Source organism: Phodopus roborovskii, unplaced genomic scaffold (genome assembly GCF_943737965.1).
Source record: "Phodopus roborovskii unplaced genomic scaffold, PHOROB, whole genome shotgun sequence".
Taxonomy (NCBI): Eukaryota; Metazoa; Chordata; class Mammalia; order Rodentia; family Cricetidae; genus Phodopus; species Phodopus roborovskii.
Window position 1 is genome coordinate 17,005,068 of NW_026126418.1, and position 27,870 is coordinate 17,032,937.

The 27,870-nt window shown below is 43.8% G+C and overlaps 1 protein-coding gene across 1 annotated transcript in view; it reads left to right on the forward strand.

The window, feature by feature from the left end:
- Positions 1 to 24,296, forward strand: part of LOC127222293 (receptor-type tyrosine-protein phosphatase eta) — a 37,779-nt gene extending 13,483 nt beyond the window's left edge. Inside the window, exons 8-22 of the mRNA XM_051184304.1 lie at positions 308 to 598; positions 2,862 to 2,993; positions 4,681 to 4,891; positions 5,004 to 5,128; positions 6,583 to 6,670; positions 8,515 to 8,556; positions 9,348 to 9,356; positions 9,478 to 9,565; positions 10,699 to 10,789; positions 13,485 to 13,558; positions 13,653 to 13,787; positions 15,376 to 15,495; positions 18,710 to 18,870; positions 19,487 to 19,622; positions 22,524 to 24,296. Coding sequence (XP_051040261.1) covers positions 308 to 598; positions 2,862 to 2,993; positions 4,681 to 4,891; positions 5,004 to 5,128; positions 6,583 to 6,670; positions 8,515 to 8,556; positions 9,348 to 9,356; positions 9,478 to 9,565; positions 10,699 to 10,789; positions 13,485 to 13,558; positions 13,653 to 13,787; positions 15,376 to 15,495; positions 18,710 to 18,870; positions 19,487 to 19,622; positions 22,524 to 22,682 — 1,862 coding nt within the window. The 3' untranslated portion in view covers positions 22,683 to 24,296. The remainder of the gene's footprint in view (positions 1 to 307; positions 599 to 2,861; positions 2,994 to 4,680; positions 4,892 to 5,003; positions 5,129 to 6,582; positions 6,671 to 8,514; positions 8,557 to 9,347; positions 9,357 to 9,477; positions 9,566 to 10,698; positions 10,790 to 13,484; positions 13,559 to 13,652; positions 13,788 to 15,375; positions 15,496 to 18,709; positions 18,871 to 19,486; positions 19,623 to 22,523) is intronic.
- The last annotated feature ends 3,574 nt before the right edge of the window (positions 24,297 to 27,870 follow it).

Consider the following 27,870-nt stretch of genomic DNA (forward strand, 5'->3'; position numbering starts at 1 on the left):
GATGGATGAAACAGGAGCTGGGAACTGAGTTTGGGTCCTCCAGAAGAGCAGCAAGTGCTCTACTGGCTAAGCCTTCTCTTCAGCTCTTCCAAGAATATTGCTTGGTGACTGAGAGTCATGTTTCACTAAATCCTCAGACGGTGTGCACTGAACCCCACTGAATAAGGTGACTGACCCAAGGTTACATGGTTTCGTATTGCTTAGTTCACTCAACCTGTGCATGTCCATGCTGTCTCTCTTTTGTGCTGGGCCAGGCCCTCAGCTTCCTATGAGCCTTACCTTCCTTGCCCTGTGCTTTGCTTTGCAGAACCTGCACCAGTGGCCTTCTTCCACTGTGAGGGGGTCCCTAAGGAGCCAGTTCTGGTTCTGAATTGGCCTTCCCCCCCTGGCATGAATGCAGGCTTCGAGCTAGGGGTCAGGAATGACACTTGGAACAATGTGACATACCTGAAAAGCTGCACTTCAGAGGATGACACAGAATGCAGGGGAAAAGTACAAAATTTGACATTTTCTACCTCGTACAACATCAGCATTGTCACCTTGTCATGTGGAAAGATGGCAGCTCCCACCCAGAGCACCTGTACCACTGGCATCACAGGTGGGTCCTGTAGCAGGAGCTGGCTACCCCTGGAGCAGCTGGTTCAGCAGCAATCAGGGGCAGCCCACGTATCCTTTTAGGGTGTTTACATTCCCTTCAAGTATTTTTTTTTTTTTTTACCAGCAGACTGCTTACCTTATTCTGCAGAAATCCAGCCTGAAACTGCAGAGTAAGCGAGGCATGTGTTTCACATTCTGAGTAGTTCTGTGTTCTGTGGCCATACAGAGTAGGTTGTTGCCGTGTTTCGTTTCTTTTTCTTCCCTTCCCTTCCATTTCTCCACCCACCCCCTTATAGTATGGAGTTGCCTTGTTGCATTTAAGAAAGGCATTTTTAATAGAACTGGCCAAATATGCACTAGGTCTGAGCAGTGGGATGTTGGAACTTGTCAGCATTCGGCCACTCCTGGCCTTCTAAGTTGTCACTGGAAGGGTGGTGACTCTGAAACTAGATTTGAACAGTGTTTGCTTGTATTTGCTAGTACTTCCACATGGGCCACTTCAAGATAAGGACCTTCTTTTCCTTTTAAATATAGCCACATTACCCTGGCCACCATACTTACAGCAGAAGACTTAAAAGCAACAACATTATTGCATATTTAATCAGGACTTATTTCCCTGGAATCTGTTGACAAGAGCTCCAGCTGCTTTGGGGGAAGAAAAGATAACATACTGTGCAGGGATCTCCTCATCCAGCCCTTCATATTCATTCCTTTTCTCCCTCCCCTTCTCCCCCCACCCTTCTGCCTGGGAACAATTGATTAATTTTGTCTGCCCATTGCTCCCTTGCCTTTACCAACCTTGTGCTTTAGTTCAGCTGGTGGGACGGTGGTGTTATATCTTCTTTTGTGTTTTTCTGACTTTTAGATAAATATTCTTCAGGGCGTAAGACTATCTCTTCTGATTCTAAAGAACTGGCTGTTGTTCTGAAAGGACCCCTTATTTTAGGGGCCTGGCTTGAAAAGTGGTTGAGGCTCAGAATAGATAGGTGGGCCCTGTTTTGAGTTCAGTTTGTCCCATTTACCAGTCATGTGATCTTTAGAAAAGATAATTAGCCTTGCAAAGAGTCTCAGTTGTGAAAAGGAGAAACAGCACTTACCTTCCAGGACTGCTGTCCTGCCCATTACACATTGAAGACTACACACTTGGCTGCTCAGGTTGTATACTGTAGAGTCACGGGGAAAGCAGCTTGCATGAGGCTCCCCAAAGTTATGTAGCACACGGTGATGCTCTGCCCTGTGGCTCACCACTTTGGCTTTGTAGAACATAGTGGTTACAGTGAACACTTCTTTCCCCCCTTTGTAGCTCCTCTGTTCATGGTATCATCTCTGTATACACTGCTGAAGAACAGAGGCCATGGCTGGGTCTGTGCCTCTTGGGCTGAGTGTAGCACCTGGCATAGAGCATAGGAGGTCATCAGAACTAGGTATCTCTGGGTTGGGGCCGTAACTCAGTTGGTACAGCCTTGCTTAGCATGCATGAAATTTGAGTTCAGTCTCTGGCACTACGTAAACTGCATGTGGTAGCACATACCAGTAATCCCAGCACGTGGAAGGTAGAGGCAGGAAGTGCAAAAGTTTGAGGTCAGCCTTGACTATTATAGGGAGTTCAAGGCAGCCTGGGCTATATGGAAATAAAGAAAAGAGGTGAGGGGAGGGAATAAGCATTTCTCTCTCTCTCTTTTTTTTTCAACTGGTAGCTTCCTTTTGCAGATGAATTTTTATAAATTCATATATTTAACACAAATTAAATGCAAAGTTGTATTTTCTCTGGGTTGGGAAGTTTTGGAGAAAAGAGAGTTGGGGTGAAAGTCTGTCGGGTTTGTTTCGTGTGTGCTGAGGGTAAGGGATGTGGCAGGGGGTTGGGTAAGTTTAGCATTTGAAAGGAGGAATGAGAAGAAATGGGTTTTTGGAGTTGCCTTGGGTAAGCTATCATAGTTTGCCGCTGCCAGTCGTGGGGTGGGAAGTGTGAAATCCTTTCTGACTGTCTAAGAGCTAGAGAGCTGATGGTAAATGTGGGGGCATCTGTGGAGTCATTGTCATCTGGGCCTGTTCAGGATCCTGGTCTCAGCACAGTACTTATTCTCTTCCTGCCCCTTACTTTGTGATATGTTTTGGATGATCTCTGCATACAGCTTCTTGTACAGGGGCAGATCTTCTTGGGCGTGGGTAGATCATGTCTTGTAGAGAGCATTTGAGTGTAATCTCTACCTGGTAGTTTTTCTCCTTGATTTTAAATGTTGGGTGATTCTTCTGTTTTGTTTTAGACCCACCTTCTCCAGATGGATCCCCTAATATTACATCTGTCAGTCACAATTCAGTAAAGGTTAAGTTCAGTGGTTTTAAAGCCAGCAATGGACCTATCAAAGCCTATGCCATCATTCTCACCACTGGGGAAGGTAAGGAGGGGTCAGCGTGGGATAACTCCTGTGACATAACTATCCAGGTTACTTTATTGTAATACAACACCATGAGCAAAGCAGTGTATAAAAGAAAGTGTTTAACAGGTATACGGTTTCAGAGGGTTAGAGTCCATGATGGTGGAGTAAAGAAAGGCACAGTGGCAGGAACATCTGAGTGCACACATCTTGATCTACAACTAGGAAGTGTGTGTGTGTGTGTGTGTGTGTGTGTGTGTGTGTGTGTGTGGTGATGACACACTTGGATTCACACTTAAAACCTCAAAGCCCACCCCTAATGACACACCTCCTCCAACAAAGCCACATGCCCTAATCCTTCCCAAACAGTTCCACTAACTGGGGACCAAGTATTCAGATGTGTGAGCCTATTGGGGCTGTTCTCAATGAACCACACTATGAGGGATGCTGTCACCCTGAGGCATATCAGTGATACAAGTACATGCCCCTTTGCATTGCAGCCTGTGCTTCACAGGGACGGAGGCAGTTGTTTGCTTGATGCTCTAAATGGGCAGATAGCAAGTAACTTTCCTGGCCATGCAGTCTCTGTCACAACTATCCAGCTCCTTTGTGGTGGTGTGAAAACATGTGTGGGATATCCATGAGGGATGAGGGTGTACATCGTCACAGCTGTTTTTACACAGGTAGTGGATAGATTTGGCCCAAAGGCTATAACTAGCCAACTTAGGATGACTAGCTCTTCAGAGCAAGCACAAAAAGATCGCACTTGCTAGTGGGACTCTGTGAAGGGCATCTGCTGGGTGAGAGGGGAGGGAATTGGAATGGCTTTTCTATGCCAGTTAGGAGGAAATGATTTGAAGGATCTCCGACAGCTGCATGGGAGTGTTTTACTCAAACCAGGGCTAGGGAGATAGGTCAGTTGGTAAAGTACTTGCCTTGTGCAGGCCCTGTGTTCAGTCCTTGGGACCTACATTACAGAAAGAATTGTTCATTGTGACATGTCCTTGTAACCCTGGTGCTGGGGAGGAAGAAACAGGAGGATCCCTGAGCTCCTGGTCCAGTCAGCTTAGCCAGTGTAGTGAAGTTCCAGGCTAGAGAGAAACTCTGACTCAAAAAAGTAGAAAGGTCCTAAGGAATGACAGCTGAGGTTGTTCTCTGGCTCCCGCACACATATGGATACACATGTATACAAACAAGCTCACACACATGTGCCTGGACCCCATGAACACACATAAACAAAACATGGAGATCTCTCTCTGACTTTAAACATTCCAAGAATGTTTCTAATCCCTTTGTCATTGAATTTGTTTTCAACACGTTGCAAACTCAGACCCATGCTGAGTGAAGAAGATCCTGTTGCATGATGACCAGGCCAGTTAGTACCAGCCTGACACAAGAAAGACACGGTTCTTGGGCCAGGAGATCAGGTCTAGGAATCTAGCTTTACAGCCTGTGTGGTGTGGCTTTGGGCATGTTTCTGCTAGTTCTCTGCACCTTTGTTTTTCTTGCTTGAGAATAGGGATCATAAGCTTTTGTGGGAGACTCAAGATGAAGGGAAGATGAAGGGAGGAGGTGCCATAAACTCCCAGAATTGCTTGAGAGTGGCCACTGGCAGTGTCGCTCAGCACCATGTCATTACTGGGCTGTTTCATGACATTTGCATCTTTTCTGCTGGCACTCATGATTTGTCTCTGTGCTTCTTTCTTAGCTGGCCAACCTTCTGCGGATGTTTTGAAGTATACATATGAAGATTTCAAAAAGGGGGCCTCGGATACTTATGTGACATACCTCATACGAATAGAAGAGAAGGGACGTTCTCTGGGCTTGTCTGAAGTCTTGAAATATGAAATTGATGTGGGGAACCAATCCACCACCCTCGGCTATTACAACGGGAGGCTGGAGCCGTTGGGCTCCTACAGGTAATACGGGTCCTTGCAGTTGGGTGCTGAGCCTTATGAATATAAGATTCGACATAACTGAGGTGGTAGGTACACCTTAGTTACCTTATTTTCTACTCCCCCCCCCCAATAGGGTGTGTGTCGCTGGCTTCACCAATATTACTTATACCCTTCACAATGATGGACTCATCAATGGGAACGAGAGCTATGTGTCTTTCAGTCAGTACTCGGAGGCCGTGTTCTTGCCTCAGGATCCAGGTAGAGGGGAACAAAAGCCCTAACATCAGTCCTGTGGGTTTTCCACCTTGGAATGTTGAAAGTCAGAGAGAGATCTCCATGTTTTGTTTATGTGTGTTCATGGGGTCCAGGCACATGTGTGTGAGCTTGTTTGTATACATGTGTATCCATATGTGTGCGGGAGCCAGAGGACAACCTCAGCTGTCATTCCTTAGGTACCTTTCTACTTTTTTGAGTCAGAGTTTCTCTCTGCAGAAGCCTGGTGTCCATGAGCCTCTAGGCGGGTGGAGGTGCCTGGCTTTTTCCTCTTGGGAATTAACTTGGCCTTTGGCCTTTGGGCCAGCTTAGCTCCCCACTCTGGTGTGCTGGGAAGAGCTGCTCCTTACTTCTTCTAAAATCAGTCACACTACTAATCTGCAGATTATTCAGTCCTTTGCTTTTTTTTTTTTCTAAGAGTCAATTGTGGGCCCATGTGCCAGCAAACATGTGACTTAGCTTAAAGAGTCTCTGAATGTTCACATTAGAAGGTGCCCCCAAAGTTGTCTTACCTAACCTCTGCATAGAAAAAAGGCTGCTGAGGCCCAGTGTTGCACAGTGGCTTAAGTGCAAGCCTAAAATCCTAGCCATAGGATGTCATTGTAAAGTAGCCCTCCTACCCAGTATCATAGTTAGATACATGAGCACTTCAGGGATCCAACGTGAGGGTTCCCCTTCTCCACCAGGGTGGAGACACAGTGGCCATCTGGTATGTTCATTTGTTTTCCATAGCTGCTGAGTAGAACAGATAACCCAGAAGCAAAATTCAGGGAGTCCCTATTCCTCCCTTTAGGTAGCGCATAAAAAGGGGGGCTCCATGCTGTGTGTGTGTGTGTGTGTGTGTGTGTGTGTGTGTGTGTGTGTGTGGTATTGTATTGTAGATACTTCTTATAGGTGTTGGGAAAATCCACTGATCTAACTCTCTCAGGTCACTGAATTTGCAGCTGAACTGAGACCTAGCCAGGGGTTTGTGATAGCCTCGGGACCATCCTGCTAACGGTTGTAGTGAGATAGTTTTGTGGCACTGACTACGCCCATTGGGGGTGGAGCCATGGGCGGAGTGACCTGTGGAAGGAGGTCAGAAGGGGCCAGGAAAGGCGCTCTCTTTCTGGAGTGACTCGGACAGGAGAGGATCGGGTTGAATTTCCTGGTGTTCATCTGTCTAGGTTGTAAGTTATTTCTCCCTGAATAAACATCTATTTGACCTATTTGTTTATCCTGATCCTTATTTACCGCGATATCTGGTGTCACCCTGCTCTTGAAACAGCTGGTTGTAATTTTATGCCCAAAGATATGGACTTCCCCCCTGCGTGTACCACACCCCCTTTCTCCCTGAATCCTGTGTGGGGCTGGGGGCTGGGGCTGGGGCTGGTGGTTGTTGTAGCACATGACCCTTTGTGAACACCAACTGAAATGCCTCTTGTTGGAACCTTCCCCAGGTGTCATCTGTGGAGCAGTGTTCGGATGTATCTTTGGTGCTCTGGCCATTGTGGCTGTGGGAAGCTTCATCTTCTGGAGAAAGAAAAGGTGATACTGCTTATTTAGTCATCATGTGTTTCCGTTTAAGGAAACCTTTCATCGTAAGGAGTCAGAACCAGACTTACTTCCTCCCTGACTCCAGTGGGTGGTTTGATTCTGAGCCTCACCCCAGTCACCACATCAGACCTATACTGCTATGTAGGATGCTGATTTCAAGCCAGGGACCTATAAATGTGTTAAGAATTTCATACGATTTTAGAGTTGGCCAAGAACTTCGAACTTAAGTTCCACCCTTGCTAGCTGTGGGAAGTGGCTTAGCCTTAATGTCCTCCTCTCTGGTATGGGAGTGAGTGTTCTACTCAGGGAACTGAGGAGTGTTGGCAAATATCTCACTCCATGTCTTGTTACCCATTATTTTCTTTCTGCCACCACACTGTGATGTAGTCAGTTAGTGAAGAGTAGCAGTTTCATTTTGGTTGCCCTCTGCTTCATGGCTTTCCCGAGGCTCTAACTGGCAGGTCTAAAAGCCCTTCTGGGGATGCAGAACCAGTGTTGGAAGCACCAAAAGAGGAACTTGAACTCGGTCTTTGCACTTCCTTTCGCCTGACTGTGGGAAGCCTGTGTCTGTTGGAATTCACTTACTGCCAGGTGCTTCTAGCAGGAAATTTCCATCTGGGATTTGGCTTTCTTGACAACCCCTACCCCCCTTTATTGAGACAGAGTGTCATGTATCGTAGGCTATTTCAAATGTAGCAGAGGATGACTCATCCTTCCGCCTCTATCTACTGAGTGCTGAGGCAATAGGCATGTGCCACAGTAGTTGTTTTACCTTTCTCCTAAATAAATCAGATGCAGTTGCTTCTCTTCTTATCAATTAAATCTTGCACACTTTACTAAAAAATGAATCAGAATCCAGTGAAAAAGCTGGAATGTCAGTGGTCAAGTCAGTAGGGCACAGGGAGCCAGGTTCCAGTAGGAAGCTGGTGGCAAGAGTTAGTCAGAGCCAAACAGTGGGCTCTGTCTCCAAACAAATAAATCACCAAACCCAAAACTCAAACCCTTGGTGGAAAAAAACAAAACAAACCAACAAAACCAAAAAAAAAAAAAAAAAAAAAAAAAAACCCAACAAAAAAACACACACACACACAAGAAAAGCAAAGAAACTTGTAATTACATCAAATCTGCCCTTAGCATTTTCATGTGAGTATGACACTCACCCCAGTAGAGTTGTTAGACACAGTAATGTCTCCCCTGCTTTGGTCACATAAGACCTGATGATGGAAGGCTTCATTTCAGCATCGTTTTAAGTAGCTGCTGGATTTTTGCTGGCTGTTGTTTCATATCCTTGTATCTATCCTTTGCTCACAGTTATTTCCAAATTCCAAACAGGACACTTACCGGGTCAGTGGGCACACATTCATTTTTTCCTATTTTGGTGCATGCTGCCCAGTTGCAGTTTGTTTCAGCACCAGGTGGAGCTGAGCAGACAAGGCAGGTGCTCACAGTGGCAGTATTGGATCTGACTCTTTCAGGGCTTCCCCCCCTCTGCATTAATTCCCACAGTCGCTTTTACAGTAAGGGAATGAACACAGACACACAGACACACACACACACACACATACACACACACGCACATACGCACACACGCACACATGCACACAGAAAAATCCTAAAAGTTGCTCTAATAGATTTTTTGATTTGCCTCAGTTTCCTCCTTGGCCTTTTAGGCTGAGCATTAGTGAACAGGGTTATGTTGGCCGGGCACTGGTGAGCAGGCTTTTGGTTTACCTGAGTCTCTGCTTGGGAAGGAGGTGTCTGTGGATATGTGAAAGGTGGCAGAGCAGGATGAAGGTTTTTGTCTAATGGGTTTTTTTTTTCCCCTTTCAAAATAGGAAAGATGCCAAAAGTAATGAAGTGTCGTTTTCTCAAATTAAGTAAGTCTGAATTACAAATCTATTTTAAGATTCTCAGTCCCCCAGTCTGTTCAGTGATAGAAATAGCTAACATTTTTCTTGACTGACAGATCGGCCACGGTCATCTGGAAGTTCTTGCTGTTTTCTGCAAGGAGTCTTTGTTTTACTGTCCTCCCGAAGTTACCTTTATTTTTGTCTTCCCACACGTCCTTCAGTTTTACCAATAAATGGGGTTCTCTGTGTGTACCTAGTGTGCCCATGTGTGCAGGTATGCATCCCCATGAATGCCCAGAGGCCAGAAGGAGATGGCTCTTATCGCTGCCTGCTGTGGTCCCTTGAGACAGGGCTTCCTGCTAAATTCAGAGCTGTGCTGGCATCCAGCCAGCCTTTGTCATCCTCTTGTCCCTACCCCGATCCAGCACTGGGATTTCAGGTGCATGTGGCCACACCTGTTTTTATGTGTGGGTTCTGGGGATTTGGGGCTCAAGACCCCAGGCTTGAGCAGCAGGCACTCTGACCCACTGAGCTATCTCCACAGCGCCCCCACAAGGTAATTGTTCTATTCTACAAAAGAGAGTGGATTGTCAAGAGCTGAAGAAAAACAGTTATTTCAAGTCACAAATATGACCAGGTATAGGGAAGGGCAGCTTTCCTAACTTGCGTTTCAGTGTTTTTTAAATAACATTACATTAGTCTCCAACCCACACCCCTCACTGTGTCTGGCTTTGTTCTTTTGAGTTGATGTTTACTTCTAAAATGAGTACGTCTTTGTAACTGATTAATTTTTTTTCTTTTTCCTTTCTATGATGAAGACCTAAAAAGTGAGTAGTTTCATTTTTATCTTTCATTTTTATGTTTTGAATATGAACTTAATTGAATAAAAAAATAAGCAAAGAGAAAAAAACCCAAAACAAAAAACCAACAAGTTGTTTGTTTTCTTAGATCCAAGTTAATTCGAGTGGAGAATTTTGAGGCCTACTTTAAGAAACAGCAAGCTGACTCCAACTGTGGGTTTGCAGAGGAATACGAGGCATGTGGTCGTAAACTGTTTTGTATTATGGTAAAGCTTTAGGTGAGAGGCAGCCTAGAGGGGAGAGAAGATTATGCCTGTCCCTCTGGGCACCCTACTCCTGCTGTTGGCTAGAAAGTTCCCATGCACCTTCACCTCTGGTAGAGCATGTACTTACTCTTGTGGATACCTGAAGATTGTTCAGAGAAAGACAGAAATGGGGGGATTGAAGCTAGGAGACCATTTACTAGGGTAATTGATAAGCTTTGTGGGCCATTTCGAGGTCTGGGGCTTGAAAGCTGTGGGGTCAAAGGTGACCCTGGGTTAGGTGTTTCTTTACTAGTCTCTTGCTTTTCAGCCTCTGCTACTTTTTGTTCTCCAAACTAGCCAGGGGCTGTTCTCAGTGGGAAGGGTAATGCACACCTGTTCCCCACATGGTGCCCCTGCTGCAGAGTCTAGTTTTGTATTCCTAGAATCTTTCCCGCAACTCCATCACAGTCCCTCCTCAGTTCTGACACCATCCCCTCCCCATTCCCCAGATCCAACAGGAGGACTCACATTTGCTCTTCTACTGCCTGGTTCTGTCTATGGTCTGTGTGCCTCACTCTGCCTTGCCAGGCTAGTGACTCCTGAATATCCAGCCTCTAGAAGGCAGGAATCCTCCTTTTTCTTTCATTTTTACCTCTAGTTCCTTAAGTGCTGCCCTATCTAAATATCATATGTTGGGTGGCTGAAGACAGATTTGCTGTCTCACTGTTCAAGAGGCTCAAAATCACAGAGTCAGCAGGACCTGCTTCCCCTTAGTCTTTAGGGGAGATCCTTCCATGCTTCTCCCTGTTTCTGGAAGTCCCCATTGTCTCTTGGTGACTTGGCTTCCATCTCCACCATCCACCACCATTGCCACCACAGGGTGTTTCCTCTCATGTGTCTGAGTCTCTGTACCCATATTATAACAGCATTACCTATATTAGGTTAAGGACCCACCCTATTCCAGTGTGACTTGATTGCATCTTGCATGGCCATATCCCTTAAGAGCCTACTCATAGGTATTATGGAGGTTAGATGCTCAGTAGTTAATCTGTTCTGCCTCTGCGTCCCTACTTTCTTCTACCCTGTGCCTGAGTAAATGTATAACTCACTTGTTTTGTTTTCAGGATCTGAAGCTGATTGGAATAAGTCTACCTAAATATACAGCTGAAGTAGCCGAGAACAGAGGGAAGAATCGCTATAACAATGTCCTGCCTTGTGAGTGGTTTTATTCCTGTCTTCTCTTTGTCTGGCAGTGGCCATCACATCTTGAACAGTAGAGAGGTGGGGAAATCAATGAAACTCAGTTTCTATCTCCATTATCTTTGAGCACCAGGCATTCCCACAACCATTTACCAAGCATGAACCAAGTACTCTGCATGGACCAAGTATTATGTTTAATTTCATCCTAACAACCTCAGTTTGTAGAGTAAGTAGGTGGTGAATATTCATTCACAGGTGAATAAAATGAGCCTCTGTGTTAGGTGACCTATTCAGAGTTGCATTCTTATTCTAGTTTGTGTTGTTCTGGATGAGATGGGCAGCAGGAGAAACAGGTCCAGGGTCACACTCTCTCCTTGCCCAGATCTTTGATTTAGCCATGTTCCACAGCTAAATGAGTCACACTGAAGTCCTTTCCTGCTTTTGAGAATTGCCCATGTTTGTACCTGTGCTGACCAGTTTTGACTCAACCTAGAATCACTTAGGAAGAAGAGCCTTAGTGAGGAATTGTCTGGGTCAGGTTGGCCCATGAGATGTCTCTGGGGGTTAGTTTTGATGGTTAATTGATAGAAGAAGACCTAGCCCATTTTGGGCAATACCATTGTGTAGCAGGGGGTTCTGAATGGTCTCAGAGGGAAAGAGCTTGCAAAGGTCCGTGTGTTTGTTCTCTCTCTGCTCTTGCTTGTGGATGCTTGCTTTTAAGTTCCTGCTTGACTTCCTCAAGGTGGATGTGATCTGGAATTGTAAGTCATGCAAACCCTTTTCTCTCCTATACTGCTTTTAGTTAAAGTGTTTATCACAACAAAAGAAATGAAGCTAGAACAGTATTCACCCAACAAGGTGAGAACAAACTGAAGTATGAGGATGGTCACTAATGTGAACTCTACTGTGGGAAGTCTGTTGGTGTGGGAATTAGGGTACACTGAGAAGTGTCAGTGACCTTAGCCATTTCTGATTGTCCTCAAGGTGCTTGGTTTTGTGGGTTTACTTTTATACCAACACTTTTAGTGACTTTGTCCTTTTATTTGAAGCCATGCTTTTCTATTAACTTGCATTTTAAACTCAGTATTTTTTAGATCATGGGTTTCTTTTCTGTTTCTTCCCTTATACTTGTCACTGGGTCTTTGCCCTGATCAGAGAGAAGTGCTTTTGAAGCCATGCTGGGGGAGCTGTCATGCCTCTACCCTTCTGAGACTAACTCAGACCTTTGGCCTGCTCTTGGAGAGCAGGATCTGGAGAAAGGGCTGAGATTTGTGTCTGGATAGTGTTTCTATTGAGAAGACCTTTCCCTTGAGAACACAGCACTGCTGAGTTTGCTATTGCTGTGCTACTCTGTCCAAGGGAGGGTGAGGCAGAGGATTCAGGTGGGGACAGAGAGCTGTCCTTGATGCCCACAACTTATCCTAACATTGGGAATTCCTCAGTTACTTTTACTTCTGGCATTGGGCAAATTTGTGTGTATGCTTTCTACATAAGGGTGATATTTAGAAAATAAGTGAACTTGGTATTTTAGACCCCTCCATTCATAGTAGTTTTATGCATTCAGTTTAGTCTTAAATTTAGAGGGGTGTGTGTGCATGTGTGAGTGTGTGTGTGTGTACATGGAGGCTAGAGGTTGACATTGGGTTGTCTTCCTCAATTGCTTTCTGCCTTTTTTTTTTTTTTTTTTTTTAAATTGAAAACACTTTTTTTTTTAAAGACAGTATGTTATGATCACACTTTTTCCTTCTTCATCTGTCCCAGGTCCTCCCCACCCATTCGTTTTTGAGACAAGGGTCATTATTGATCCTGTCTCTTGATGATTCAATTAGATTGGCCACGGAGCCCCAAGAAGCCTATTTCTCCCTCTCCAGTGCAGGAATTATAGGTGTGCATTGTGGGTACTAGGGTCCTTATGTTTGTATGCCAAGCACTTTACTGATGGAGCCATCTCCACAACTCCAAATTTAGAACTTTATCCATCTGTCCATCTGTGTTTATCCGTCCATCCGTCCGTCCATCCATCCATCCATCCATCCATCCATCCATCTTTAATTTATTGTCTATATGGATGGGTGTGGATGTGCCATGGCATGTGTATGGATGTCAGATCTCTCCCTCCATCATGTGGGACTTGTGGGTCAAACTTCATTCATCAGTCTTGGCAGCAAGCTTTAATGCCTGAGCTGTCTCACTGGCATTGTAACAACTTTTTAAGGCAGTGAGGAAAGGTTAACTTTAATGTCTTTTCTGCCATAGTAGAATAGGTCCTGAGTTCAGATTCTGCTTGTTGTCTCCCCAGATAGAAAGACTTGGGAGTGTGTCACTTCTTCTCTGAAACTCCTGGTTTCTTTATCTTGAAAGCTTGGAGATAGATGGCTTTGAGGTGTGAGTATGGTTGCTTAGCACGTGTCCTGCCCGAAGCGGGCACCCAAGGCTGCTGGGAGTAAAGGTTTATTTAGTGTGAGAAGGTGGTGAGAATATAGGTCATGTTTCCAGGTCACTTAGGTCCAAATCCTAGTTCTCCTCAGGCTGTCATGCAGCTTCTGTGCCACCGTCACAGAATCCACAAGGATCAGATGAGGTTGTGAGTATACAGCGTGAGCAGCCTGTCAGCCAAGGGCTGCCAGTTTATACTTCTAAAAACTCCCTGTGTGAAGATTTCCTGAAACTCGGCTTTGAATGAGGATCTTTCTTTCTTTCAATGCCACAGATGATATTTCTCGAGTCAAACTTTCAGTCCAGACCCATTCGACAGATGACTACATCAATGCCAACTATATGCCTGTAAGTGGTGGCTGCCCTCAGCTGGGGGGGAGGTCCTCTGAACCAGAGCGTTTCTTTCTGTGTCTTTGATGATGACTGAGCTTTCTGTTTCTAGGGCTACCATTCCAAAAAAGATTTCATTGCCACACAAGGACCTTTACCCAACACTTTGAAAGATTTTTGGCGTATGGTTTGGGAGAAAAATGTATATGCCATTGTTATGTTGACCAAATGTGTGGAACAAGGAAGGGTAAGTATCTTTTGAAAAAAATATAAATTAATTTTTATTGTGGTAGAGGGTGTCTTAAATTCCATTTGTCTTTGCAAAAGTACCCTTTCCTTCTTAAATGTTAACACCCTCATCCTTAGAAAATGTTCTGTATTTTTAGCTTTTAGAGAGAAGGTTTTAAACGAATCTTGAAAAGGAGCATTCTGTGATGTTCCTTTGTGGGCTCGGGTTGGTGTCTGTGGTTGTATCTCTGCTGCAGTTAGTGAGTGGATGGGACAGGGTTAGTGCAGTGGACACTGCAGGCCTGGAGTGAGGTATCCAGACCCTGTGCGGGGTTGTCAGCTCTGCCCCTGTCAAGCCTGCCTGTCCCGTCTCTAAGCAACCAGCTCCTAAATCTCTGATTTTCAAACCCAGCTTTTAACACTAAACGGAACATTTCAGACTTATTCCCAGGCGAGTCCCAGCAACCGTCTGAAACCCTGCGACCATTTCTGCTACAGATAAGATCTCATCTAGGAATAAAATCTCATATTTCCATAGAGATGAGTTGAAAAACACATGCAGAGAAAAATATTGTGTGTTTGTAGAATGAGAATTAATATTACTTCATGGAGAATTCTTAATTACTACTATAGCTTATGTTGGGATTGGACCTAGGGCCTTGGCTAAGGCCTTGCTAAGCACATACTCTGCTGCCAAACAGTACCTAGCTATCAGTGTTTTGTGTTTTGTTTGATTTTGAGACAGAACTTCACTGGACTTGAACTTGTAGCAATCTTCCTGCTTGAGCCTCCTAATGGCTGATTTACAGATACGAGCTTCCATGCCTGGAATAGGTTTCCTTCCTTCCTTCCTTCCTTCCTTCCTTCCTTCCTTCCTTCCTCCCTCCCTCCCTCCCTCCCTCCCTCGCTCTCTTCCTCACTTGCTCCCTCCCTCTCTCCTTTCCTTCCTTCTTTCCCTCCTTTCTTCCCTCCCTCTCTCCCTCCCCTCCTCTCCCTCCTCTTCCCTCCCCCTCCCTCTCTCCCCCTCCCTCCCTCCCTATCCCTTTCTTGAAGAGTAAGACTTAGTCCCTGAGTCCATGATTCCCACAACTTCCTATTTACCAGAACTATCCACAGAGTATATGTGCCTCAACCCTCCTTGTTGAGAAGTGGGGCTCTGACAGCTCAATGGTGTGGCTGCTGATGGCCAGGAGTTCACCACAAGTGGTGCTGTTCTAGGTGGTAACTGGAACTTGTTAGACATTATTCCTTAAAATTGATTTTGTTATGTTGTGTGTATTTTGTTTATATATGTGTGTTGGAGAGTGTTCATGCCACAGCAGGTATGTGGTCAAAGGTCAGCTTCCATGTGATGTTTCTGGAAATGGGATCTGAGTATTGGACACACATCTTTAGGCTTGAAAAAAATCAGATTCATCTGTCTTAAAGATTTATTTATAGTATTTGGAATTATTAGTACATCTGCAAATCTCTGTTGGGTCAGACAGAACCAGCTGAGGGACTGAGCAGTTCCCATGTCAGTCTTGTGGCTTGTATTTCCTCATGAGTCTTGGATGATGGTGGCGGTGGGATCCCTTTGTCTTCATACAACCAATCCTGTGTTCTAGACCAAATGTGAGGAGTACTGGCCTTCCAAGCAGGCCCATGACTACGGGGACATAACTGTGGCAATGACCTCAGAAGTTGTTCTTCCTGAATGGACCATTAGAGATTTTGTGGTGAAAAATGTAAGTTAACATTGACCTGAGAAAATTATTGGATATGAATTTGGGAATGATATTTATAGGTTGGAAATAACTAATATTTGATACGTGAGAGAAGTGTCTTTTGCCCACATCTACATGCTCTCTAAGGAGCCCCTAGCTTTACTTTCTTGAGGGAACTTTTGTGTCCTTCCCGAATAAATGAGTCTTAGAGCATGGCTGTGACAGTGACACTTTTCTTATTTCCAGGTGACCAGAGGTCTTTTGGGTCATCTGGGTAGGGCTATGCATCGGGGTGGGTGCTTGCTGCTAGCAACAGTTTGTGGTAATTCCATGGTTCACATTGCAGGGCATATGCACTGTCTTCCCTTTCTCCCCAAAGTCACTGAAACAATTCCAGTTAAATCATGCAGACATTCTAGGAGCTGAGTTAACTTTTCATTTTTAAAAGAGTGTTTGAAAGTAGAGAAGGTGCTTAGAGCCAGCATTTATACCTACTGCTGAGCGTGAAAATGTCTTTATCGTTTTCATGCTCATCTTGGGTCTAAAAATGTTCATCCCTTTTTATCTTGTGGGCTCAAGTTTGAATCTATGACATTAAAAAAAAACTTGAAATTCAGGAATGGTCTTGTTAGTTATAGGTAAGCATTGTTTATTAGTTATTAGTATTGTGATTAATTAATCACAATCTCAGTGTTATTTTTCAGAAGTTTGTTTTTTTTTAAGAAGGAACAGCTTCTTTAAGAAATGAGTAAGCTCTGTTTATTTTTTTGTTCAGTGTTTACTGTTTTATTATCACATGTTCTTTGATAATTCCATACATAGTCACAGATTATTTAGATCATAACCACCTCATCAGCATTCTCTGTGGTGGTCGAACCATTTGGAAACCACATGCATAGCTAGCTTTTGGTGAATGGATAACTAAACTCTGATTTATGTGCATACTGTGTCATTCAGCTTTTAGAAATACTGTGTATGTAGATGACATACAGCCAGCCCATTCACCTATGCTGCCTTGTTCAGCTGTAAATTCAGCCAACCTGGGATTGAACATACTCAGAATAAAAATAGTGTTTGTACTTAACATGTACAATTAGGATCATCATTCCCTAAGCCATGTATAACAATGTTTAAAATACAATAGTATAGCAGTAGTATAACAACTACTTAAAATACACTAGGTAATATAATTTAGAAATGATCTAAAGTATAATCACATTAAAGTATGTTGTTGAATGACAGGTGTATTCTGAGGAATGTGTCTGTGTAAACATCATGGACTATACTTAAACCTAGATAGTATAGCCTACTATGCACTTGGGCTGTGTAGTGTATATTGTCATATGTGTATATGGCTGTGCACAGGCATGTGTGTGCAGGTTGCATGCACACATGGTTGTATTTCTTTGGGAATCTGAGCATTCACAGACTTTCCTGGTATCAGTTCACATGGATCCTGAGAAGTGACTGTAATTACCATGAGGGGATTAAGAAGTAGTGTCAGTGATACATTCTAGGAGACAAAGTTTGGAGATAGTGTTTTACTAGGTGGCCAAGGCTGGCCTTAAACTCATGAACTTCTGCCTCAGCCTCAGTACTGGAATTACAGGTTTGTGATGCTATGCTTAGCTTAGGGATGTGTGTGTGTGTGTGTGTGTGTGTGTGTGTGTGTGTGTATGTATGTATGTATGTATGTGTATGCATGTATGTGTGTGTGTATGTGTATCAGTATTACACATACATACATACATACATACATACATACATACATACATACATACACAGTGCATAAAAGAAAAGCCTAGAAGTAGATTCAGTGGCGTTATATAACAGAGCTGATAGGTTGGGTCATAGATTGTAAGGATGAATCTTAAAGATTCCTGAAGATATAGGTAAGGCACAATGTATGAAATACTAATTCTTATTAGTTACCGGGTCTCAAAGATTCTAGCCTCAGGAAATATTTCAGGTCCTCCTTTGGAGATATTGATCACACAGTGATGTGACCACCTCACTAAGTAAGGTCACACCCAGTGAGAAAGCTAAGTTGACTTGTAGTGTTGCTTCTGTGTGGGGTTCACTGGGAAGTTGTGCATAGAGTTGACCAAATAATTAAAGAAAATGCTATTGTTCTCATTGTGTATATATTAAGGAAGCTCTACAGATTCTAGAGATTACATATTCCCCTCTAAAGGCTTTTTTTACTTTAGGATCCAATATAGGCTTCCACGTGGCATTTCTAAAAGAGTGTTTTGTAATTATGTGAAACGCATGCATACATTTCCTTTTATAGAATGGGAACATTATAGATAGAACTTCATTTTCTTTTGATTACCGCCCCTAGTCTGAGCCCCTTGCCCCCTGTCCCTCTGCAGAACTACTCCCCAGAAGTTCTACTTTCCACTGTTTCTTTGTGTCTCCTTCCCCTGCTCCTCTAGGTAAACATTTATGATATTGGTTATCTGTGGTGAGTGTCTTCTCCTATTTCTCAAACTTTGAATAATGTAGATTTATTGATTTTATAATGAATAAACATTAAAAATTAACTTCAGTGATGGAGATGCCCAGTGCTCAGCTGTAGGGGACATATGTAAGGTCAGGTACAGACAAGTGAGTATAACTGAATCAAGGACTGGCCCCAGACAAGACTGGCCCCAGAAGCAAAGCTTTGGTAATTCCAGGCACATGCTTGGTCTAAGGTCGAATATAAACTGGTGTGATTGACTAGATTTGTTATAATAGTGTTCACTGTCTCCTGCCTGCCAGATGTTGAAGTAGCAGACTGTAAGTGTGGGTTCATGTGCGTGTGCGTGCATGCATGTGTGTGTGTGTGTGTATGTGTGTGTGTGTGTGTGTGAGTGTGAGAGCATGTTTGTTTCTTTCTTAGACCTCTATAGTTCCAACTATTGGCTTGGTATTTGGTGGTTGTGTGTTCCGTAGATTATCTGGAAAGCTTAGGACTTACCAGGTGTTTTTTGCCCAGCAGGTGCTAACCTCCTGACCATACTTAGGTAAATAATTTTAGGATTTAAGGGAAGTACCATTTGTGAATGGGCTGTAGGATGGGGTTCATGAAGTTCCCAGGAGGAGCAAGTGTGTGGGTGTGGGGCTCTTACTGGCTGTTGGCTGAGAATAGAAATGATATAAACTCGAAATTGAGCTGAGTGTTAGATCCATGTGAGACTGGTGGGCATCCTTACTCTCTAGGTCTCTAACCCATTTTGTTGGCTTCTAGATGCAGACAAGTGAGAGTCATCCTCTGCGACAGTTCCATTTCACTTCCTGGCCTGACCACGGTGTTCCCGACACCACTGACCTGCTCATCAACTTCCGTTACCTGGTCCGAGACTACATGAAGCAGATTCCCCCTGAATCACCAATCTTGGTGCACTGCAGGTATACACAGTTGGTAGCTCATGTATGTGTGACAACTTAAAATATAATGATATTTATGAGCACTGCCTCGCAAAGCAACACCCAAGAGAAAATACAATAGGTAGTTGGAAACTCAAGTATAGTCTGCAAGAGGAAACAAGGGACTTAGTCTCCGAGCAATGAAGAAAGGAGTTGACAAGCTGTATAATCTGTGGACCAGACAGGGTTAGCTGCTTGTTTTTATATATACAACCTGGCTTATATATCATTTACATTGCTTTTATACTGCAGTGGCATGTCATTTATAGAAAGGCTGAGCACACTCCTACAGTAAAACAGTAAGAATTTAGCAATTAAAGACCAAAGAATTAATTTAGAGCAGGGGCTTCATAAATAGGTAGAATTTTTTGTCCTAGGCTATAGGACCATTTGAGCGGCATGGAGTATGAGATGGTTTAGCAAGATGTTTTGTTTGTGCCATTTAAGTCAAGGGAGTTCTCTGACTCACTTGAAGATGCAGCAGTGTTTGTGTTAGCTCCAAACAGTGATAATGGAGATGTGAGTACCATGGGGGAACTGAGAGACCCATGAAGAAAGCAGCTGATTCAGGTGATGAACTCATGTCTCTGTTTTCTAGTGCTGGGGTCGGAAGGACGGGCACTTTCATTGCTATCGATCGCCTGATCTATCAGATAGAGAATGAGAACACCGTGGATGTGTATGGCATTGTCTATGATCTTCGGATGCACAGGCCTCTGATGGTACAGACAGAGGTGAGGCCCCATTTGTGTTTGGCATTCTGTGCTCCCCATCTGCCTCTAAAACGTCATGTGGAGTCACACGCTTGGTTAAAAGTATTAACCTCTTCTAGGTATTTCTGGCTCTTGGTTGTAAATTTCTTTGCAGATCCTAATTAAATCATCTGACACAATAGCACCAGTGGAACCATGGGTGCAGATAAAGTGTCAGATACCATGCAGATAGAGTGTCCTTACTGCTTCTGACTTATCAAACAATCTCTTTTAAAATAAGAGACTGTTTATTTTTATTTTGTGTGTATGGGTGATTTTGCCTGTGTGTGTCTGTGTATCACATGTTTGAGAGGCCAGAAGAGAGCATTGGATTCTCTGGAAATGGAGTTACAGGTAGTTGTGAGCCACCATGTGGGTGATGGGAATCAAACCCATGTCTTCTGCAAGATCTCTGCAGTGTCCTTAACTACTGAGCCATCTCTCCAGCCCTCAAATTAATCTTTTTAAGTCTTTTGGCTTGGTTTCCAGATTTTAAATGTATAAGACTGGTAATTTTGGCTCCTTGTTTCTAAGAAGATCTGACCCTCTTTAAGCTAACAGAACAGCCGATTTTACCAAACTTTAATGATGGGAAATAGCTCATTGCAGCTGAAGCTCAAAGGCAGCAGCTTATTCTCACCCATCCTTGAATGTTAAACAATAGGCTACCAGAGCTTTGGAAGGATGACTGAGTTGTGAGAAAACGCATGCTCAGTATGGACTGTGATGTGGGTTTGTTCTTCCTGGTGTCTTTGGTAAGCTCGTATCTGAAGCCTGTTCTCATCACAGCGTGGTGGGAAGGGGCCTCCTCAGAGGTGGATATTCCCGGACCAGGATGAGAGCAGAATATTCATTTTGTTTCAGGCTGTTACCCTGTACCAATTTAGAAACTTATGAATATGTGCTCTGTTAGAGTCTAGCAGGGAGTGTTCTAGAGGTCTGGGTACATCGTGTGCTTTCGGGTGAGTTGCATGATTGTGAGAGAAAGAATGCAATTTTGCTTCTGTGGTAGATTTTCATTTTTCTGCTATAGTTTTAAAGAATGAGAAGAACAGAAATCTTATTATCTGTCTTCAGATTCTTCTCTTATTTCACTTTTCCTGTGTGTGCGCGCATGCATGCATCTGTGAGTGTGTGCGTGTGTGCATGCGTGTGTGTGATTGTCCTAGATTACTTTATTTAGTAATGCAGGGTCTCACAATCAAACCAGAGCTTGAAAATATGGCTGGTCTAGTTAGCTGACTTGCTCTGGGGTCACTCCCTTCTTCCGAGATCACACCCACCCAGGATTTCCATGGGTTTTGTGGATCTGCCATTGCTTTAACCACTGATCCACCTATCCATCCCCTGATCTCTTTTTCCTATTTCAAACCACCGTGAGCTGCCATGTAGGGTGCTGGGAATTGAACTCAGGACCTTCAGAAGAGCAGTGAGTGCTTTAACCACTGAACCGTCTCTCCAGCCCTCTTTTTCCTTTTTTCAGAAATAATTTATTAAAATTAACATTATAGGACTATACAGACTACATTTTATTTCCCTAACCCTACTTCCTAGAGGAAGGCCATATTCACCTTTAGCTTGAGTTGTGGTTTGAATCCCCATAACCCCCCAGGCTTATGTGTTTGAACATCTGGACTGCAGCTTGTGGTGCCACTTTGAAAGGTTGTGGGACCTCAGGGAGCAGCACCTTGCTGGAGGAAGTGGGTTACTAGAGGAGGGCCTTAAGGTCTTATATCTGGGTTCCATTTCCTGTCTGCCCTCTGCTTCCTGACTGTGGATGCAGTGTGACCAGTTAACTAATGCTTCTGCCACTATCCTCTCCCAGCCATGATGGGCTGTGAGCTGGAAGAAACCTTTCTTCCCTTAAATTGCTTCTTGTCAGGTAATTGGTCATGGCAGCAATAGAAGTAACTGGCACAGCAGGCATCGGTGTAGGACTCTGTATATGCTATGAATACGTGCACAGATACATATGTGGAATCTTTGGGAAAGATCATCTTTTATATACAATGCTTCCTTATAAGGTTTATTCTCACACCTGGTTATTTTTCTGTGTTGGCATATACTTCCTCTGTTTAAACAACTACCTGTAGATTCCCATAGGCTTGTATTAGTTACTTTTTCAAAAACTTGCTGTGCTGAAGTTGGTTTTGCCTCATGGTTTGGGGTACAGTCCATCATGGAAGGGAAGGTGTGCCAATGAGAGTGTCCCTAAGCTATGGCAGTGGCAGCATGATGTGGCTGGTCACATTCTGCCTGCAGTTAGAAAGGAGGGAGGTGGATGTTGGTAACTCAGCTCACTTTCTCCATCTCACTAGCTCTAGATCTCAGCCCCTAGGATGGAGACACCCACATTCAGGATGTGTCTTCCCTCTTCAGGTAACCCTCTTTGGAGATGCCCTCATACATGCTCAGAGGTGTGCCTTCTAGGTGATTCTAAATTTTATTCAGCTGACGATTTATTCACACTTCCCTAAAGAATGGTCCCCACTTAGGTCCCCTGTCCTCCTTTAACCCTTCTTCTCTTTGGAAAATTAACTTTACTCTTAGTCCATACAGATTCCTTAACCATGGGAATCTCGCTGTACTGTTATTGTCTGAATGTACTTATGTTTTATTTTCTCCGCATCTTTGTCTCACTGACCCCAGTGGTCAGGAAAGGTGAGGATGCCCCTCTGGTTAAGCATCACTGATTTAGAAAGTTGTGGTCTTGACGTTTTACCATGATGTTTTCAGATCCCGAGATGTGTTAATTTGAACTCTTTGCTGCTGGGCAGATGGTGTGTTGGGGGTGATGTTGTGGTTGTTTGTTTAAAAGTCATCCTGAGTGCACATCCCTGGCACTGCTGCTTATTGGTTCTCTCTCCTTGCCTTTTCTCCCAGGACCAGTATGTTTTCCTCAACCAGTGTGTTTTAGATATTATCAGAGCCCAGAAAGACTCAAAAGTGGATCTCATCTATCAGAACACAACCGCAATGACAATCTATGAAAACCTCGAGCCAGTGAGCATGTTTGGAAAGACTAATGGTTACATCGCCTAGTTCCAAAGCAAACCCTTTCTGAAGTTAACCAGACCGCCACACCCACAGTGAAGGAAAATGCCCTGATGTGGACATGTTTTTATATGTCTCATTTCTCAGTTCTTTGTTCTGTTCTGTTAGAACTACCTTGGAGGGCATGAGGCTGTGTGTGTAAAACACGACAGATAGGGAGTTGGGGCTGTCAGGGGCTGTGGACAGGTGGTGTATAAATCAGCTGAATTCCCGATTACCAATGGGATGGGTTCACTTCTTTCCCCCTTGAGAATTGTGAAAAACCAGGAAAAGTGAGCTATGATTTTATTTTTCTTTTCCAAACAGGTTCGTGTTTTCTCTCTCTCTCTCTCTCTCTCTCTCTCTCTCTCTCTCTCTCTCTCTCTCTCTCTCTCTCTCTCCCCCTCTCTCTCCCTCTCTCTCTCTCTCCCCCTCTCTCTCCCTCTCTCTCTCTCTCTCCCCCCCCCTCTCTCTCTCTCTTCTTTATCTCTAATTTTTTTAGGACTTTTATATGATTCACATGCTAAAGCCAGGATTATGTTGGGTTGAATATATTTTAAGTATCAGAGGTCTATTTTTACCTACTGTATCTTGGAATCTAGCTGATGGAAATACACGTCTGTGGGTGTTTATTATGCAGGGAGGGGCACATGGTGCCTTTTCTGCATGGGTTTCTATTTGAACATGTGCCTTTTTTGAATTATGCTTCCACAGGCAAAACTCAGTAGATATCTCTATTTTTATATTGAATCTCATAATTGGAATATACAGAATATTTAAATAGTAGCTTAGTATCAGAGGTTTGCCTTCTCGGTAACATTCCTGCTCTCATTTGATTAGAGGAGGCTTTCTCTTTGACCCACCCTTGACATACATTTGTGCTCCATTTTTTTCTTTTCTTTTCTTCCCAGTTTTCTCCAAAGGCTTCTGTTGGTGACATTTTCATCCCATTGGTTGGGTGAGAATAGACATTTAAAGTATCACCATGAGACTCTCTGTGTGGTGGGGTGGGGGATGGGAGAAGCGGAGGAATTGTCATTCCGTGGTGTACACCCTTTCCCATCCCCATCTTCTACTTTCTCTCATTTCTGTCTTTGGTAAGAAGGATTATTTAAAGGTGCAATATGTGACTTAGTGGTTCACGATGCTCTGGGTTTTTAGTAATGTTTTACTCAGGTTGGCATTTTATGTGTGTCTGTATATGTGTGTCTGTGTGTGTGTGTGTGTGTGTTTGTGTTTTATAGCGTGGTGATCTGTGAACATTTCAGTGTGAACTCAGATTAACCCCTTTTCCCCCCGAAGTCCACTGGCTTTAGTCTATCTGCAGTGACACATGTCAATATCTACTGTATATATAAATACTAAACTCTTACACCAGTCATTCCTATGAATTGAGGTGTACAAAGTTTGATTTGTATCAAAGATGTAATTATTATTTTTAAAACCTCTTTTCACTACACTGCTGCTGTAATTACTTTGATTTTTAAAGAAAATGTAGATTTTTTTTGGCTTCAGGTGTGTATTCACCAAGAATTTCAGAATTTATGTGGATTTATTTTATTGGTACATAATCTGTAAACTTCTCAAGGCATTAACATGACAAGATTTGTGTCTTTTATTTTATCTTGTGGCTCAGGTTATATTTGAAGAAGTTTTGAGTTTATTCTCTAGTAGGCAATGAAGTATGTAAGGTCTTATGAAGGAATCGCCAAGTCCCTGGAGTCCTGTGGCTGTTTTCCACAGTGACACATCCTGCTGTATGTTTGGGACAACGGTACCCTGTTGAAGATGAGAGTGGGGTCTTCTCCGAGGGTCCTGGCCACTATGGGCCCTGGGTAGCCTTCAGGATTCTGTCCTTGCTCTTCACTTCACCAGCACTTTGATGACTGTCTGGACATAATCATGAATATTTTAGGGTTATAGAGGGTAAACCATGATGTACTTAAAAGCCCTTGATGTGGTCAGAGCTGTAGTGCTGTACGTCTTCTGTCCTCCTTTCCTTCGAGGTACTGAGGATTGAAAGGAGAGGTCAGGACGCTGTCATGCTTTGGAGGAGATTTTTTCTTCTCAAATGGAAACTGCACTTTTTGCTAAGTCCTTTGCATTTTGATGTTCATTTAGTGTCAGGCCCTTTAAGGAAAGGGCTGGCCAGGGTGGATTAGGCCCCTTGACTCACCTTCATCGGGGACTTTGACATTGCAGTGTGAATCAGGGAAGCCATGCTGTCCCCAGGTGTGGAGTGAGGCTGAATATGAGCTCATTATTCACAGATCCCATTTAGTCTGCCTCTAGCGTGTGCTGACTCTGGGGTGCTGTACAGATGGGCCTGCCTGGCAGTGACTCTGTGTTCCACCTACCCAGCTCCTCAGTGTGCTAGGAACCATTGTAGTGGGGAGTGAGGGGTCAAATCCAGTGCAGCCCAAAGCCCAGCCTCTGCTGCCATAGGAAAGGACGGGGAAAGGACTTGCCCTTAACAAAGTCCTGTAAAAGATTGGATGGAATTTCTTAAAAAGTGAAAGCAGCATAATCATAAACATACTGCATAAAAATGCAAAACACAGAAACCTCTGCTTCTGCCTGCATGGGTCTGGAAAGTCCTTAGGGGCCAGCCTCAGCAAGCCACTCTCACTTATTAATCCCAGGCTCAGGAGGAAGAATAGCAGCAGAGAGATTGGGAGTTCCAAATGGACAGGTCACAGGAAGGCCACCATGCCATTCCACATCCGGAGGAGGACTGTGTGCTGGGGCTTGTGTAGCACAGTCATTGGAAGGGGAGATTGACATGTTGGTAGGAGGGTACATGACAGAGGCCAGGGCTGGAGGGGAAGGCACTTCTCACTGTATGCCTCAAACCCCCGATGGAACTGTGAACCAAAATTTGAAGAGTCTGGTGAAATTGGAACGATGGAGCTCCCTGTTCAGATGTGATGGTTGCGTAGAGAAAAGCAGCCAGGGTGGAACCTGCCCATCAATGAAAAGGCTACAGACTGGTGGACAGATGCCATGGAGGACTTGGGCCATTGCTGTCTTCTCCTAAGAACAAAGACTTTCCCTTTGGAGCCGAAATTAGTGACAATGGGCACCAGAAGGACATTTGGTGTCTGTTCTCTGTGGCCACTTTGTGATCTCCAGCCAGACTTGGGCACAGTGGACCCTTTGGATTTGTGCTTTGTGAGGTTGGAGGCTCTGGGGGTGGGGTGGGGTGGGGAGGAGGTGGGGAAGAGTCAACTATGCAGCTGATTCACACTTGTTTTTCTGGTATGGAGAAGCCCCGTTTTCTTTTGCAATGCCTGATTGCGCTTGTTGAACTAATAAACAAGCCTGGTGACTGGAGTTGATTCACCTCAAAACAAAGTTGGAATTCTGTGTTTTCAGACTCCCGTGTAGCAACTGTGTGTTTAACAACTGTAGCCTTTTCTCCCCGGGGCACAGAATAGAAATGTTGATGTGGACTCTAAACTGTACTTTCTTGTAACTATTTTGGAATGATGCACATTTCTGATGTCTGTTATACTTGTACAGAGTATTGCTGTTGGTTGCTTTTTTTAAAGGAAAAAAAAATGGCCTGAAAAACTTTTTTTTAAAGACTTACAAATACCAAATATAAAATATGTCAACACATTATGTCCTTGATTCTTCCTTTCCTTTATCCCCACCCCCTTAGTCAATGTATCTACTGTGTATCAAGCAGTTTGCTGATTTGTTATATTCAACCAGGGTATCCCTAACAAAATCATGTCTCCACTGGAATTTTTCATGTTGTTTTCTAGGGTCACTGTTTGACATACCACATACGGTGTAGTTTAAGCCAAAGGAATCATCTTGTAGTTCTGGAAGCTAGAGATTATAGACCAAGGGGTGGGAGGTTCTTTCTAGTCTGGCTTCCCTGTCCACCATAGCCTTTCCCCTAGCCTAGCCTTTTCCCTGTCCACATGTGGTCTTTCCTTTTTGCAGGCCTGAGGAATCTAGTGATACTGGTTAGGGCCTTATCCACGCCATCTTGTCTTACCTTAATTACCTCCTTAGATCCCGTCTTTAAATAGTGCCACATTTTGAGGTATGAGGTTTATACTTCAAGGTATGAGATTGAGAAGATGTGGCTGCGTGGGTGTACAGGGATAATGATGTTTTCAGTTTGGTAGAAGTACGTTCACCTTAGGAGGTCCTCAGAATCTTTAGAGGGGCTTTTGTTGAGACATCTAGGGGATCTCATAATTATTGTGATATGGTGACGATTTGATAGTGCAGCTGGCTCTCAGCCTTCCTAATGCTGTGACCTGTGAATACAGTTCCTCATGTTATGATGACCCCCCAAACATAAATTACTTTTGTTGCTGCCTTATAACTAATTTTGCTACTATTGTGAATTATAATGTAAATATTAGTGTTTTCCAATGATCTTAGGCAACCACTGTGAAAGGAACATTCAACCCCTGAGGGGTCACGACCCACAGGTTGAGAACCACTGTGATTGCATCTTTTGTGTCCCTTTATAGAAAATATTTTTTGTTGTTGAGACAGGGCTTCCTGGGAATGATCATGTGTCATCATTCTCAGCACATTTGTAATTTCTTTTAGTATGTCCAAATTGACTGACCCAAGTGTCTTTTTTTTTTTTTTTTTTTTTTTTTTTTTTTTTCATAATTTTTCGGAATAGGCAAAAAGCACAAACCTGGGACAGCTGATAATGTAGTTGTCCCTAACAGGCTCAGACTATGGCCGAGGCTACAAAGTATTTTGCTTTTGATGGACAGGGTGTATGGTGATAGACGAGTCATACCAGTCCAAATCCTGAGCATTCAGGGATTTCCCGTCACCAAAGTTTACCTTGCACCTAAACTGAAGGAGTTGAGACCACAGAAGTTTTTCCTTGTGGTCAGCATTAGGGGGCAGAGATCTGAAGTTTGTCACAAGACTTAAGGGCACAGGCATGTTGGCTTATTGAAGACGAGGGTCTGCACAGAAGGGCATGGGTTGACATCTTGCTAAATCAAGTTTAGACTCAAGTTTCTGATTGGGAACCCTGCCCCAGATGCTTTGATCCCTGCTGTCATCAGGCCACTGGATCTACACTCAGGTCTCTGATCCCGGTACTTACTTACTTGAGGGTGATTTTGGTGTTTATCAGTGCCATGACAAAATATCTGATCAGAAGCGACTTCAGACAGGAAGGCTTTATATTTTGCTGACAGTCATT